General features: G+C 35.9%; 1 protein-coding gene across 2 annotated transcripts in view; it reads right to left on the bottom strand.

Moving 5' to 3' along the window:
* Nucleotides 1-5324: 5324 nt before the first annotated feature.
* The window catches only part of MYBL1 (MYB proto-oncogene like 1), a 32643-nt gene continuing 22756 nt past the window's right edge, over nucleotides 5325-15211 (bottom strand). Inside the window, exons 11-16 of one of the 2 annotated variants that reach the window (XM_019726342.3) lie at nucleotides 13718-13860; nucleotides 13179-13293; nucleotides 10046-10162; nucleotides 9853-9957; nucleotides 9221-9400; nucleotides 5325-7965 (exon numbers count right to left, since the gene is read on the bottom strand). In XM_019726342.3, coding sequence (XP_019581901.2) covers nucleotides 7837-7965; nucleotides 9221-9400; nucleotides 9853-9957; nucleotides 10046-10162; nucleotides 13179-13293; nucleotides 13718-13860 — 789 coding nt within the window. In that variant the 3' untranslated portion in view covers nucleotides 5325-7836. The remainder of the gene's footprint in view (nucleotides 7966-9220; nucleotides 9401-9852; nucleotides 9958-10045; nucleotides 10163-13178; nucleotides 13294-13717; nucleotides 13861-15211) is intronic. The other variant, XM_019726351.3, reaches the window with a different exon arrangement.

Below are 15211 nucleotides of genomic sequence, written 5' to 3'. Positions count from 1 at the left end.
ATGCTTGGCTAAGCTACAAATAATTCCATGTAGATGAGTCAGTGTAGGTGAGTCAAGAAGACAACATTCCAGAACATTTAGACTATATTTGTTGGGCGCCCACTGGGATCTGGAACTCTTCAGAGAGCTACAATCTAGAAGAGGAACTAAGAGGACCTAAAACAGCTACAACAAAAAAATGGAAGTAATGACAACCACAAGTGAGGGACAGATAAAGCGCAGTGGCAATTTAGAAGAGGCCAAGTGACTTCCAGTCGAAGGTTATCCTGCCTTATTTCCTGAACCACCTTTCTTGATAATAGTCCACTCTCCCTTGCCCCTCAGTCCTTTTGTGACATCCATTGGGCACGTGGAGGTGCTGTCTGTTGCCTGTGCTGTGCCACCGGATCAGCGGGCCCTGATGCCCAGGGGAGGGCAGATGAGTGTCGCTGTGCCTGAGTGCAGGGCCCTGCCTGTGGGCTTCACCCAGCCGAGGAAACGAGTGGGGCTGAATGAACACAGATGCCATGATAGACCTAGGAGAGGGCCTGAACTCCTGCCTGCTAACCTTGAGCTAGTCCCCAGTGCTGATTGGCATGTGTCCTGTGTCTCCCTGGTCAAATCCCTTCCCCATTCTTCTCAAGGATTGTTTCAGAAATACTTCATTCTCCTCACATCTCCAACAGTGCCTCCTTTTCTCTCTCAGCAGATGCCCCTGCCTCTTAGTCCACAAAGAAACTCCAGTCAAAGAATTTGCTGAGGAGAGTCCTCACCCAAGGGCAGGCCCGCCTTCCAGGGGCAGCCCACTTCCAATGATAGACCCAGGCCTGTAAAACCATGTCTCCTTACCCGACTAGGGACAACTTCAACGAGCCTCAGAGCTCCCCATGGAGTTGGCCGAGATCTTCACTGAGACAGCACAGCCTCCCACCCTCCCTCTGGGTCACTTCCTGCTTCCTTCCCTTCCTGGGGTTCCAAGAGCGCTTCCTGCATTAGCATGTCCTGCCTGCTAATCTCCATCACAGTCTGCTTCCCAGACAATACATGGACTACCAGCTCCAGCCGCTCTTCTTCAGGAGCCTTCTCTGCACCAGCCTCCCTCTCCACCAATCTCACCACTTCAGTCACTCTGGCCTTTGAACATGGAATGCTTGCTCCCTCCCTGGGGCCTTTTACCTGCTGCTCCCCAACCCTCTTTACCTAGTTACTTCAGGCCTATCCACTGACAGCTCACCTCAAACTTAACTTTCTCCTGAGGAAAACAGATCAGTTTCTTTTGTCACAACCTCTCAGGGGACCTTACTTCTCTCCTTCATAGCGCTTAGAGTGGATCTCCCCTCCCAGAATTTAAGCATGCTAGCAGGGCTTTTTTTTTTTTTTGGCTTATTATGGCATCCTTTGTGTTTTGCATAGTTCCAGCTGGTGTGCTAAAACCTGAGCACATTCCCTCAGGGAGCTTACAGTTCACTAAGACAGACAGTAGTGTGGACGCTCAAGACGGCAGTAGACCTTCATTTCACTAATGAAGAAACTGAAGTTTGTGATGGACAAGGCCCCAGTCAGTAAGAAGAATTGGTATCAAGCTAATTAACTCCAAGACTCAGGGAGAAAGGAGGGGAAGAGGGAGGGAGGCATGAAGGAAGGATTACAATGCCTGTTAACTTACTAAGTTATTTTGATGTGGCCTGAACTAGGTAGTTTCTTCTGAATCACAAAATTCTCTCTGTGAATTCCTAGTGATTTAGAACTACATTGCCCAGTGCAGTCGTCATTCACCACGTGTGACTACATCGAGCCCTTGAAACGTGGAGGGTCTGAACGGAGACGTGGTGTAAGTGTAAAATGGACATTGGATTTCAGACTTAGAATGGAAAAAAAAAGGAATGCAAAATACTTCACTAATAATGTATATTAATCACTTTAAAATAATATTTTGTGTATATTGGGTTAAATAAAATGTATTATTAAACTTTAAAAAAAAAAGTGGTAGAAGCCCTCTCTCCTGACATTATTTGCACTCATTGTTAGTTGAGCAAAAGTGTTCAACAAACTGGAGAAAGTCTAGTAGTCAACTAGCTCTGGGTGAACAGGGAACTTGGGAATGAAGAATGTGGGTCATTCTTCATGAATGTTGGTTAAGAGAACGTTAACACTAAACAAACAAGATAACTCACTGTGCTGTAAAGAAACGCAGTTGATAAGGTACAAAGTAACTACTGGACCACATTAGATAGATGAATATTTGGCAACAAGTAATTTGGTGAATGCCTGTGGGGTGGCAAGAGGCTGAGCAAAGACTCAGAGATATAATTGTGGTGTATTTACAGGGAACTGTGACTATTTAGTTGGGCTTGAGTAAAGAGTTCATATAGTGGAGTAAAGTAAGCTCACACATAAAATTTGATATACTTGGTATATGCAGCCCATGAACTACTCACTTCTTACATGCAGAAATGTAGCATACATTTACTTTACCAGAAGAAAGGGGCCCAACACACGCGAGAGACTAATGGTGACAAGTAAGCATATGAATGCCACAGGGCAAAGGGTCATTCATTTACTTTTTGCTCTGGCTGAGCATTTTTATTTTCTTCTCCTATCCAACCTAGGCTTAATTTTTAAAAACTTATTATTGAAGCATAATGCACATACATACAGAAAAATTCACATAATAGTAGAGCTTGGATTTGTAAACTTAAATACAACCATAAGACAGCACCCAGCAAGAAACGAAGCATTGTAGCACCCCTGACGCCCATCCCCCCCAGGGCTCCTTTCAGCAACCCTTCCTCCAAGGTAACCACTCTCCTGACTTCCGATAGTATACATTCGTTTTGCCTATTTTTGTACTTGTATAGAAATGGAAGCATACACTAGATGCTCCTTTGTGCCTTAAGCTTAATGTTAAAGACTCAACCCAAATCTCAGACGATTGAATGAATCCCAGCTCAGTATTATACTATGAGTTTAGACAAGCCTCTTCACTTAAGCCTGTTTCCATCCATAGAAGTGGATTATAACAATGTGTATCACCTAATAGAGTTGTTGGAAGGATTAAATGAGCTAATGTATGTGACTGGTACTCAGCAGCTGCTACATTGTTCTCCAATTTATTCTGTGAACACCCTGGGTGGTGCAAGATCCCTGGCTGGGGCCCAACCAATTCTCCATAGCAACTGGGGGAAAAAACCCATACTATCTAGGCAGGGACCAGCCATTTCCTTACTCTCAAAAGTGAGCATCAACAAATAGAGAACTTGGCTACGTGACCCATTTCACTCGGGGCCAAAGAAGAGATGCCATTTCTGTTGCATACTTATTCATCTCCCCTTCTAGAATATCTGCTTCCTTCTGGGAAGGGTCATGTCCTGTTTACCATAGTATTCCCAGGATTAGCACCAGGTACTATAAGCACTCACTTAAGTACTGGTTGCTAATTGAACGAATACATAAGTGCTAACTGTATTGGGGCTTAGAAAATTGTCAGAATCTGATCCACTCTCGAGCTACGGTTGGCAAAATTACAGTAGTAAAAATCAGAGTAAAATCAATCTCCCTCCCTCTTTCCGTGTGCTGGCCAGGAAAATCCACTCAAATCTAGCACATCCTGTACTTGGAACTTGAATAAGCACACCAGGTCTGAGACCTTCAGAAATTACAGTATACTATGCTGCTTTTAATACTGAGTTTGCTCAAACTCAACAGCTTTTAATGTACTCATGCCAAGATACTAACGTTTTCAAAAACATTCTCTTCCTAACACGTCAGCCATGAATAATTTTCTTTCCTGGTGCATTTTATCTTAGTTTTCTACCAATATATTTCACATATTCTTGATTATTGCTTTTTTTTTTTTTTTTTTTTTTTTTTAAGCAGGAAAGGGGAAAGTGTAACGTTTGGAAGGAATTTCACTTGGTTCATTTCACCCTCCACTACTTAATTAAAAATAAATTTTCACTTCTCACGGAATGAAGTACCTCTTCAAAACCACCATCTGTTTTACATTAAAGTTCTGATTGGCTGGCAAACCTATCACTCTATAACTGGATAAATCAAGCAGAAAATTGCATGGTTATAAAATGAGCTAAAAGATTTTAACAAAATAATAGTTTACTGACTATAAAGCAAACCTGGTTTCATGCAGCTAACTAATAAACCAAAGCTACTTATAATCTGTTGTGTAAAATAAGTATGGTTAACAATCCCTAAGTCATGACTAAATTTTTTTTCCAATTTAACACTTACTGAGATTTTCTAAACACCATGCTAGACACAAGAGCTATAAATGGCAAACTCTACTCTTTAAAACGTAAAGCGTAGTAGGGAAGTTTCTGGAAGCACTAGGATAATCAGGAAATGATTGACAGATCTGTGCCTTGAAGGTTGAATAAGATTTTAACAGGCTAGGGAAACAAAGAAAAGCAGTCATGCAGAGACATGGAGACAGGCGTATGCACATCTGTATTCTTGGAAGATCCAAGTCACCACGTCCAGATTAGGAAGTGAAGGAACACTTATTATTTGGGCAACAGACAATTATGGAGCCTTTGAATAGGAGAAATGTGCCAGATCTGCGTGATTGCTGTATCTTTCTGATTAATATAAGGAGAGAACGTGCCTCATCCTCTCAGCAGTTATATTTTACACTGTCACTTAGATTGGCATTCGGGCTTCTTGTGTCAGTCTCACACACTTGACATAAGCAGTCTACTGAGAAGTAAACTCATATCTGGTGGGTTAGTCCATCAGATTTCTGAGCCTAGAAAGATAAAAGTAAAATCTGGACGGTGACGAATTCACCAAGGCAATGTAATACTGCATAGACCTGACTGGGCGACACGTTCGCCTTGCCCAGGTGACACCCTGATGTCACTGAACAGTTTCTTGATAGTTCTATAGCATGGAGATCAGAGTGATTAGTGCAATAATCCAAGTAAGGGATGAAGGACCGGAACTAGAGCAGGGGTCTTATGCAGGCAAAGGATTTACAACAGATTTCAATGTGAGGGGTGAGGGAGAGAGAGGAGACTCGTCAGTGGATGATGGAAGGGAAGGCAACACAACTAAGAGATAGAACAAAGGAAGAGCAGGTCTCAGGAGGGAAAAAGAGGACATGTTGCATTTAAATGCTGACAGAAGACTCATGTGGAAATATCTAAAGGCAGCTGAAAATATGGTTCTGAATGAGGCTGAAGAGTAAACAGTAACATGTCAAGTTTGTTAACAGATAAAATCACCTGTAAAGGAGAAAAAAAAGTCTGTAATAACAGAATGTTGGGTTAAGTTCTTAAGGGTTCAGTCAATACCATAAAACTCAAAAGCAAAGGGAAATGAGCAATGCCAAGTCATCTTGTACACAGATGCTTTATTTTGGATGTTAACAGTCAACATTGTATGCAAGATTCTCTTAACAATGGTAAGTTTTCCCATACATCAAAAAACTCAATTTAGTCCGGGTAACTGCTGTATGAATGTGAAAACCTTACAACAAAAATGCAGTGCTATATGTGTGTACTCAATTTCCATGCAAGTATGGCTGCTATATGTATGTCTGGCATTTTTATAACATATTGAAAGAAATTCAAATGAACATAACTGTATAAAAACGACTTAAGATGCCCGACATGTGTAAGATTAAAAAACTTCTTGCAAAAAGCAACAAAGCCGTTAAATGAAGGATTCAACCAATACCAACCCAAGTATGTACCAATAATCCCAGGCTTATCTGCAATAGATTACCTTTGGGATAATTTAATGCTCGAGAAAAATTACGCTTTTAAAAATATAGCTCTTCCAAGATATTATACTTTGGTGATTGGAGACTATGCACATCCAAATCAGGTATGGGCTACATATACTTAAAAAAACAAAATACAACATTATGTGCTATTAATTTAAGGTAACTGAAATTTAAATGGTCCAGTATGATTTTGCTACAGTCATTGCTTTTACAAAGTGAAATTTCTGTGAGAAGTTCACTAATTAGGAAGCAATCAACATACTTAACAAATACGCTAAGAAGATTCAAATTGGTTCATCTATTTGTTATCAACAAGGCATAATCTTAGTACCATACATTTTCTTCACTTCTCACTACATATAAGATGCAAAAAAAACCGAGCTAGTGGATTTAAATAGCTTAAAACCCTTTTAGGTCTACCGTTCAAGAGCTAGGCATTAAAATACTTAGTATTTCCATTTCTATTAACATCAGAAAATCTTAAGCTGTTTTTGTTTTAAGGCATAGTATTTTGGTATTTGCAAGAATTTGCCTGGTAATGGTTGATTCCATTAAGTTAACTTGAGAACGTGCCATCATTTGCTTTTTATCTTTTTACACAGTGCAAGTGGTGGTCGCTCTTTCCTTCTCTCATAGCAGCAAGCCGATTCTGCTATTTTCTATAGCAGCATACTTCAGGAGTGGAGAGGGAGAGAGTGTGTCAATTATAAATAATTAAAACTACAGTGTACAATTCTATTTGCCTGTCAGTGTTTAAGTTGACAGCACACCATTATATGTCTCAAAAAAAATTACATAAATCTCTACACAAAGCAAATAAAGACATTCTTTCAAGAAGAAATAAAATAAGTGCAAACACCTAAAACAGGCAACTGAAGCAACTGTTGTAACCTGTAGAGAAACACAAAACATTTATAAAAGGACAAAATATTTTTATAAATAAAAAATAATGTTCTCTACTTCTGAAACATTGAGTAAATACAATAAACTTCTAAGTGCAGACTGTTTTTAGGGACCAAAGTACCATATTATTTTTTAAACAAAATGCAAAAATTTCAAACACATATACAAATCACCAGATTAATTTATATGACCCCTCCCCATATAATTTAAAAAGAAAACATTAAATTATTATTTAGTACATTTTTAGAACTACTTTATAACCGACATGATTTAAAGGGCTTAGTGCAATATTTAGGTAGATGTGACATACAGTATAGATATTGTATTCTTTGCAGCTATAACTTACTGTTTCATACTTAAAAGTCAAAATTGTTCTTTCTATGTTGGCTGTAAAAACAGGAAACAACATTGGCTTCTAGACACCCTGTATAGGTATAAATATCTACATTTAAGCTTTAAAAATGAAAATAAATTATAAAAACAGACTTCTTTCCAATTTACAAAGTTTTCCTGCTCCTATATACTGTACAATACATTCAACTCTCTCAGCTCTTCTGAGATTTATGAGGAAAATACTGACTCTTTACTAATAAGGAAAAAACAACTTTTTCCACACTTTCTGTTTTTAGTACTATGCTCAAATAAATACATTTAACACTGTAGTTAATTTTACGGTTTTTGAAAAATACCAAAAGTTAGTAGTGCAACTTTCTGTCCTTCCTTTAACTCCATTCCACTGTGTTTCTTTGTAAATGGTAGGTAGCCTAAGTAAATAAATCAGCACGTAGGCAGAAGTACTTCATAAAACCATGTGTGCTTCCCATACGTAGACTAATTTCAGAAATTACACATACTTATACACCTAGCTATAACAAAACTGCAGCATCAAGAGTAGCAACGTACGTCTTCTGAGGCAAACATGTGAGAATTTACTTTCAGAAGAGCCATGAACTAATTCTAATATGATTTTCCCATCTTGTTCTTTAAAAGCAATTTTTTAAAATCTCATCTCTTAAAAAATAAACTATGAAATTGCCTACCCCTTGCCTAAGTGGCTTAGATTTCTGCCTGCCCAGTATGAAAAAAAAAGGTGCGAACTGTTTTAGGACTATATTAAAACTTTTAAAACAATTAATTGATGAAAATTTCATTGCAACCTAATTTAGTATAGAGTATAATAAGAAGCTGGGGCATTTCATCAGTTTTCATAACAGTTACAGTATGAGAGCTCTCGACGTGCTGCTGGCAGCTGTGTAAGTACTCAGATATCGTCTTGCTTGTTCGGTCATGATAAGTTGGTCTTCTGTCTTCCCATAAACCACTGTTTCCCACTCACAATTTGACTAGGAAGGAAATATTAACAGGCACATTAAAATTACTAAAATAATTATCCATACTACTACACAATAATACTTTTTAAAAGTCAATTATTTTAATTGATTTGATATTTGATAAGTAATTATTGTTAAAATGTTTTGGTAATGGCATTGTAATTCTTTTTAAATAACAATGCTATGTTTTAAAAATACATACTGAAATATTTATGATCAATTTTTTAAGTCAATTTTTTAGCTATTTATATTGTTTACAGGCCTGTAGAGGCAGTTTAAAAGTTATGTCCCCACAACTCCCCCCAAAAATCAAATCAAACTTAATATGGAAGGAAGTGTCAGTATTGCTTCAAAATTTTACAAAATATTGAAAGAGAGGATGCAAGTTCAAAAAATGAGCTGAGAATGCTTTACGTCCTGCAAATTAGGAAATATAGTCATAGCATAAAATCAAGTTTATGTCTGTTTCATTTGTTTTCTGCCTTTATTGTAAAGATTACTACATTATAGGTATGACCTGCTATGTAATAAATTTGCCTGAAAAGTTTTGTGTTAAACACTTGGAAGTCAAATCATTTTAAATGGATTAAGAGAATGTGCTATAAGGCTCTTTGAAGAGGACTGGCTAAGGACAGAGATGAGGTAGCCATATTTGAACGCCAAAGATGTTTTCAAGGAATGCTTAAATGTCAGGAATGCTGGTGCTGCAATCATTGTGGTGTACAGAAAACTTGCTTCTCAATGAACTCTCAAATTCTCTGGGTTGAATTCTTCAGGTAACGTCATAAAAAATTTCCAGCCTTCATTTGCAGCTACATAATGGCTGCACAGAAAAACAGGATTTTATTTTATAACTTTTGAGTCCAAAAAGTTCACTGGAAACTGTTATACCAACAAAATCAAGCTGAAACAGCTTCCAACCACTTACCCTTTCAAGATAGCAATTAGGGCGATACTTATTTGTTATAGGAGGAAAGGTACCAGAAGTAGATTTAAGTATCTTTAGTTTAAAAATGAAATAGTGCTTAGAAAATCATCAGGAGAGTCTGGCTACATCTCCAATTGTTTAGTTTACATGTGCCCTGATGAATAAGTCTCTTAGAAAGCAAGTCGAGTTTGAGTGACAAATTAATGGTGAATATTTAGTTACTGTTATAGTCAATGTCAAATTTAAAAAGGAAAAAGCATAATTTGTGATCAGTAAGTCCTAAGTGATAATTGAATAAACAACAACAAAAACCACTAAAATAAATTTATGAATTCGTACCTGAAGATTCTTTTCCAATGTGACTACTTTGGAAGTGTTGGGGTTTGGTTTCTTTTTATTAAGTGTATACGTTTTGTTGGTTGAATTTATATCTTGTTTTTCAGGAGTCAAGTTGCACCTATTGTCATGTATTTCCAATAATGGTATCATTAATAAAGATGTTGTAAATACATTTTCTGACTAAGAGAGAAAAAAGAAAAAGGAAAATAAAATAAGTAATTAAAAAATGGAGACAAATAAAGGGACTACTGGGTAAGTGGTAGTGGAAGCTCCATTCATTTCCCTCCAAGAAAGCTTTTGGCCCCAAAGAAATTTCTAGTAATGTAATAAAATTAGTATTTCAGAAATGAGCCAAAGATAAATACTGAAATTTAAAGTTTTAAGAACTACCAGTTTTTGATATCATACATAAGAGAGCCATCTCCTCTCAACACAAAACAAATATATAATGAAAAGCAACGTAATAAATAAAATATTCTCTGCTGTTAATAGCTTCTCTCTAAATTAGACAGAATACTACTAACGGAAACTCGATGACTCTCTAATGAACTGATCACACAATGAGTAAGAAACAAGAACCACTAGGACTTTAAGCAACCATTCTAAGAAAAAAAACAAAAAGCTTTACAAACCTGCATATCTGAAATGTCTTCGGTCAATAGTTGAGTGCCTGGTTCTTCTTTTTCCCAATTATCTAAAACGAGTGATTTTCTGACTTTCTTCACAGAAGCAGTATGCTAGAGTGAATAATTTACAATAAAAGCATTATGGTAAGGTCACTTAGACACGACAAGGTTTCTAGTAACAATAATACTAAAAGATTACCTCTGGCTTGCAGCTTTTGTAAGCAGGTTCATCTTCCTCTTTGAGGAATATGTCTGTTCCAGTTTCTTCTTTTAAAACTTCCCGAATATCTTCTTCCAAGAAGGCAAGTGGCTGTGACTAAATTGTTTTTAAAAGTATTTTTAAAAAGTCTTTTATAACAATTCCTTTTTTTCTCCCCACATATACAACCCATCTTTTACACTTTTTCATTATTGGCTTAATTTTCTCCCAGTCCCTATGGATACATAAGTGAAAAAAAATTAATCAACTAATCAGTTTTATGACAAAAATAATTTTGCACGTTGTAAGCACTGAATGAAGTGTGGCACTTTCTTCAGTCCAGGTTACTAAACAAAAATCTTCCTTTTAGGGGGCTTATTGTAGTTCCTGCTTCAATTAGGATCCTCAGTATTAAAAAGAAAAGAAAAAGATTATTCCTCAAGTATTTTTATATAAAAATAGAAAAAAAATAGAACAAATTGGGACTCTACTAGCTCTCTGTATTGTACTCATTATACACTGTGCAATCAGTAGTTAACATATTTCTCTTACCACAAAATGTGTGAGCTACTTAAGAGGAGTGAGCACGCCTTTTTCATCTTTGTCCACCTCTCTCTCTACACCTGGCCTTAAGCTGAGAGCTGAGACACAGTGTTCAGGAAGTGTGTTGGTAGGAGCACAGGAGGATGTGTGCATTGGAGAGTGGGAGGGCAGGATACAGAAAGAAACTTGAATGTGGGCTGAACAATGAAATGGCCTCAAAATATTATTCATCTAGTTTTCTAGAAAAAAAATTAATAATATCAAACTTAACACCTATCAAAACCAAGATCTGCTTAAAAAAAAAGGTAATCAAAGCTCCACTGAGTACAAGAACAAGGTGGCAGCACATAATGACCAGCAGTTTATTTTCCCAGTCAACAAAGTTAGGCAGACTAGCATTCATGTATAGATGAGATTCCACAGCACTTACGAAAACTTTACAAATGAAAATAGAATTTTAAATATCCTCTCATCTACAGCCTGAGACATGCAGGAATTATGTCAGTATTTCTGTATTGCTCCAAGAGCTTTTGTTTTAAGGATTATATGTCACAAAGAACACAGATTTAGATGTTCTTAAAAAGAATTCTGGAATGTTTTATTCTCCCATTAAGAATGCATATGTCCTTGAGAAGTGGCTAAAACACAGATGAATTCATTCACTACTAAGAATTATTCTCTGAATTGTCCTAATGTGACAAAGAACTGCTACATTTAATACTTCTCAGGTTTGAGTCTATCAAAACGAATAGATTTATATTTAAAGGACTTTCATAGTTTTCAGTTTTTTAAGTAATTTTTAGTAATAATGGTTACTAACAATGTTTATTAAGAAAGCAACAGATATTTAGATGTACCTGACTAAAATTCCAAGGCCAATCGCTAAGAAGTGCTTTTGACTCATAGTAAGATACACAAGAAAGCTAAGTGGTTAGCGTATAGTAGGTACTCAGCAAGTTAAGTGGCAGAGGAGGGGCAGGAGTGGAAAGTGAGCTTGCTGCAAAGAAATGTATGAGACTATAGACATGTTAGAAATTTTAATTACTGAATCATTACTTTTATTATTTTTCTCTTACATTGCTGATGAAAACGATCTATTTTGGAAATGGATCAATTTTTCCCAAGCAAAAACAAACTGACAAAGACTTTAGGTTACTTAAAACCCAATTTCTAATTATTAAAGTGATAATTTTTATTCAATTTATATGATGAACAAATAACCCTGAAGCACTGTAGCATTTTCTAATGTCTTCAAATCGTTGTTTATTTAACTCCCAATTAGGCTACAGATCCCTATGAAGGCAGGAACCATACCTAACACGTTCAACATTACATCCCCAAAGCCTAGTACAGTGCCTGGCACCTATTAGCCACTCAATCAACATATGTTGAATTAAGGAGGAATTTTTGAAATAAGTAACAAAAAAAAACAAAAACAAAAAAAAGTAACAAAATACTGAAACAGACTAGTGAAATCAATTAGGTAATTCCATACAATGGATTATTACACAAACATTAGAAATTATGAACATTAAAAATTAATATGTTCATTTATTAACTTAGTTGAACAAAAAACTTATAGAATAGTACATAAAGTATGATCTCACTTTTGTTATGTGTATGTGCATAAATTTAAAAAAAGTCTAGAGAGCTCCAAAGAGAAAATAATTGTTCATAGCAGTATATGGAGCTAAGTGACAAAAAGATTTGATCGGTCCTACTATGTATACTCTGAAACAGTGCCTCAAGGAAAAGACTAGAAGATATGAAAGTATGACATGCCTATTGGTAGAAACTGGATTAATTCAAGTAAACCAGAATTTAATTTATTAATGGATCTACCCAAAATGTGACTAAAAATAGAACATAAAACTAAAGTACCCTAGAAGTGACCAAGATTTTTTAAAATACATGTTTTATTTCTAATGAACCCAATTTGTCAGAAATCTGTATCTGTCCAGAATTAGAATGCCCACGGGTCATCTAAGGTACTTCAAGGTTGACAATATATATGTACAAGCACAGATAACACTTCCCACCTCTATTCATGAACTACAATTGCTATGACTATTATTAAAATTATTTTAACAGCAGCAACTAATTAAGCACATACTACTTGAAACTTAGCACCACCAGATTTATTTCTATGATCTCTTTTAGCCTCACAAATAACCCTCTGGGATGTGTTTTATGATCTCCATTGAACAGAAGAGGCAACTGAGCCTTAAAGAGGTATCCTGATCAGTCAGTTTCAAAAATATTATTAGGAAAGTTGCTTATGTATATAAAAATATTAAAATTATTTTATTCTACTACAAGGTGAGTTTTAGTATTAAGAAAAGGGTTCTGCTGACACTTGATTTGCTTTCTCTAGATATAACATAAAGAAAGCAAGAATTCAAAACAAGCCAAGCAAAGGTTTATTTATAAATCAAGGAAAAAGATGAACACAAATTCAAATGAAGAGATAAAACTTTTTATCAGTTTCAGTGAACACCTTTTTAAAAATGTTAAAAAATCAAGGATAAATATTAAAAGTTGTGTTTTAATTAAAATTACGAAAATTCTTAAAAATAAAGAGTATACATACCACAATTTTAAGAGGTCCATATTTTTTCTCCTGAGCAGCAAGCGCATTCTTAAAAGGAGTAGGAGTTCTTGGTGTGGTACCCAATATAGATCTTCTAATTGTAGGTGTTCTAAACCTATCCAATCATTTAGATATTTGTATTACACTCAAAATTTGATTTCATGAGAGTTAAGAAATGCAAAACCATAATAAAAGCATACACTAAATTTTTCTTGCATACACACATTCTTTATTTAAACATTCCAGTACTATTTTAAGTATGCCTGCCTAAACTAATTTCAATCACTGATCTTAAAATAGAAAAAAGAACTAATGTAGACAACAGTACTAAAAATGTTGTTTTGTTTGAGTTCACAGTTTTATACTATATTTAGCTGTTTTTCAGTCTCCATCGTATAGGGCATGACTTTTTTTTTTTTTTAATTTTAAATCCCATGTGGATAGAGATTATGATTTATGTATCAGTGGACAGAAAGCTAATCTACTGTTGACGTTGTACTTCTTGTTTTCTCTGACTCAATTATTTAAGACTTACTTACCCTACATTTTCCTTTTGATCTTTGGGGGTTGTTGCCTTTTGAAGAGGAGTTGTAATGAGAACTTTCTGCCCACAAATGGGGGTTGATGTAAATGAAGGATTTTCTATATTAATTTGTTCATTTCCAGGGCATGTGTTGAAAAACTAAAAAAGGAAGAGAATTTATAGATAATTTCTAGAATATCAAAATCCCTACACAACTATTAAACCGATAAAATTTTCAAATTATTTCCCCATTTCTCTTACAAAAGGATTACCAGTAATACTACATTTACATTCCACTCCATGAGGGCAGGAATTTTTGTTTGCTTCATCACTGCCTCTCTAGCTCTTACAACAGTGTTTAGCACTAATAGGCATGCAAGAAACAGTTGTTTAATAAATATTCAAAAGTTACAAAACACAGTATGAAAATTTTTAAACAGTATATTATCAAATAGGAAACTATAGAAACAATAAATAGCTGCTGGGTTAAATGTAACAGTTTTGTACAACAGTGGAACTGAAAAAAAAGTGTTTATTAGATTATTAGTAAATGATCTTAAGTGTCCTTTTCTATGAGAATACTTTGAATTCAGAATATAATAATGCTTTGCTGATAAAAAATACAGCTGTCTGGCGAAGTTGCCTATTTAGAACACAGCTCAGAACCGCAGAGCAGCCAAAATTGGTATCACATAGTCCATTTTCCAAATGACACACTTTACTCATTAGATCTTTCATACAGTTCTGAAATACTAATTTATTTTTGTAGTCAACAGATTAGACACAATGGTAGGGAGAAGTACAAACTGCTTTAAGGCTACTTATAACTGGAATGAATTCTAGCTCTTTCCTTTCTCATTCCTAATATCTGCAATACACTTAACCCTAAAACGAGCAGTCAAACCTTCTTAAAACCCTGCAGTGATGCCCATCGACTACAGGGTAAAACCCAAGCACTTTGCCATTGGATATAAGGTCATTATGATCACACCTCACCTTTTCAGCCACTTTCCACCTTAGAATTTACACTACAACAAAAATTGCTAGTGTGCAAAACTCCATAGAAAATTGCTAGGTGTGCCCAAGCCTGGTTCACCTCCCTTGGGAGGCTTTGTAACTCTGAGGGCTGGGGTGGGGTGGGGGTTCACTATTCACATTGTAGCCTATGTAAATGGCACTCCCCTGAAGCATGGGGGGGGCACAGTTTTTAGAGATCATAGTGACTGTGTACTGCCCTATCCTCCTCATCTTCCTAACATCAAAACACCTCCAATAATATCCCAGCATCCTCCAGGTTTATTTGACCATTAAACTTCCTTCTTCTCCCATAAAACTTCTTAACCTCTGTCAGGACACTTTCAGAAAACCCCAGCTCCATATCTTAATAACTGACCTTGGACAAATTGCTTAACTTCCAAATTTCATTCCACCTACCTCCTAAAGATTTTTGCTGCGATGCTAGAAGAAAAGTGTTTAGCACACAGTATTCATTAAGAGAATATTATAAATT

Source organism: Rhinolophus sinicus, chromosome 7 (genome assembly GCF_057876585.1).
Source record: "Rhinolophus sinicus isolate RSI-liver-muscle chromosome 7, RSI-T2T, whole genome shotgun sequence".
In the NCBI taxonomy this organism is placed as follows: domain Eukaryota; kingdom Metazoa; phylum Chordata; class Mammalia; order Chiroptera; family Rhinolophidae; genus Rhinolophus; species Rhinolophus sinicus.
Note: the sequence above shows the minus strand (reverse complement) of the source record. Positions and strands in the feature narration are given on the sequence as shown.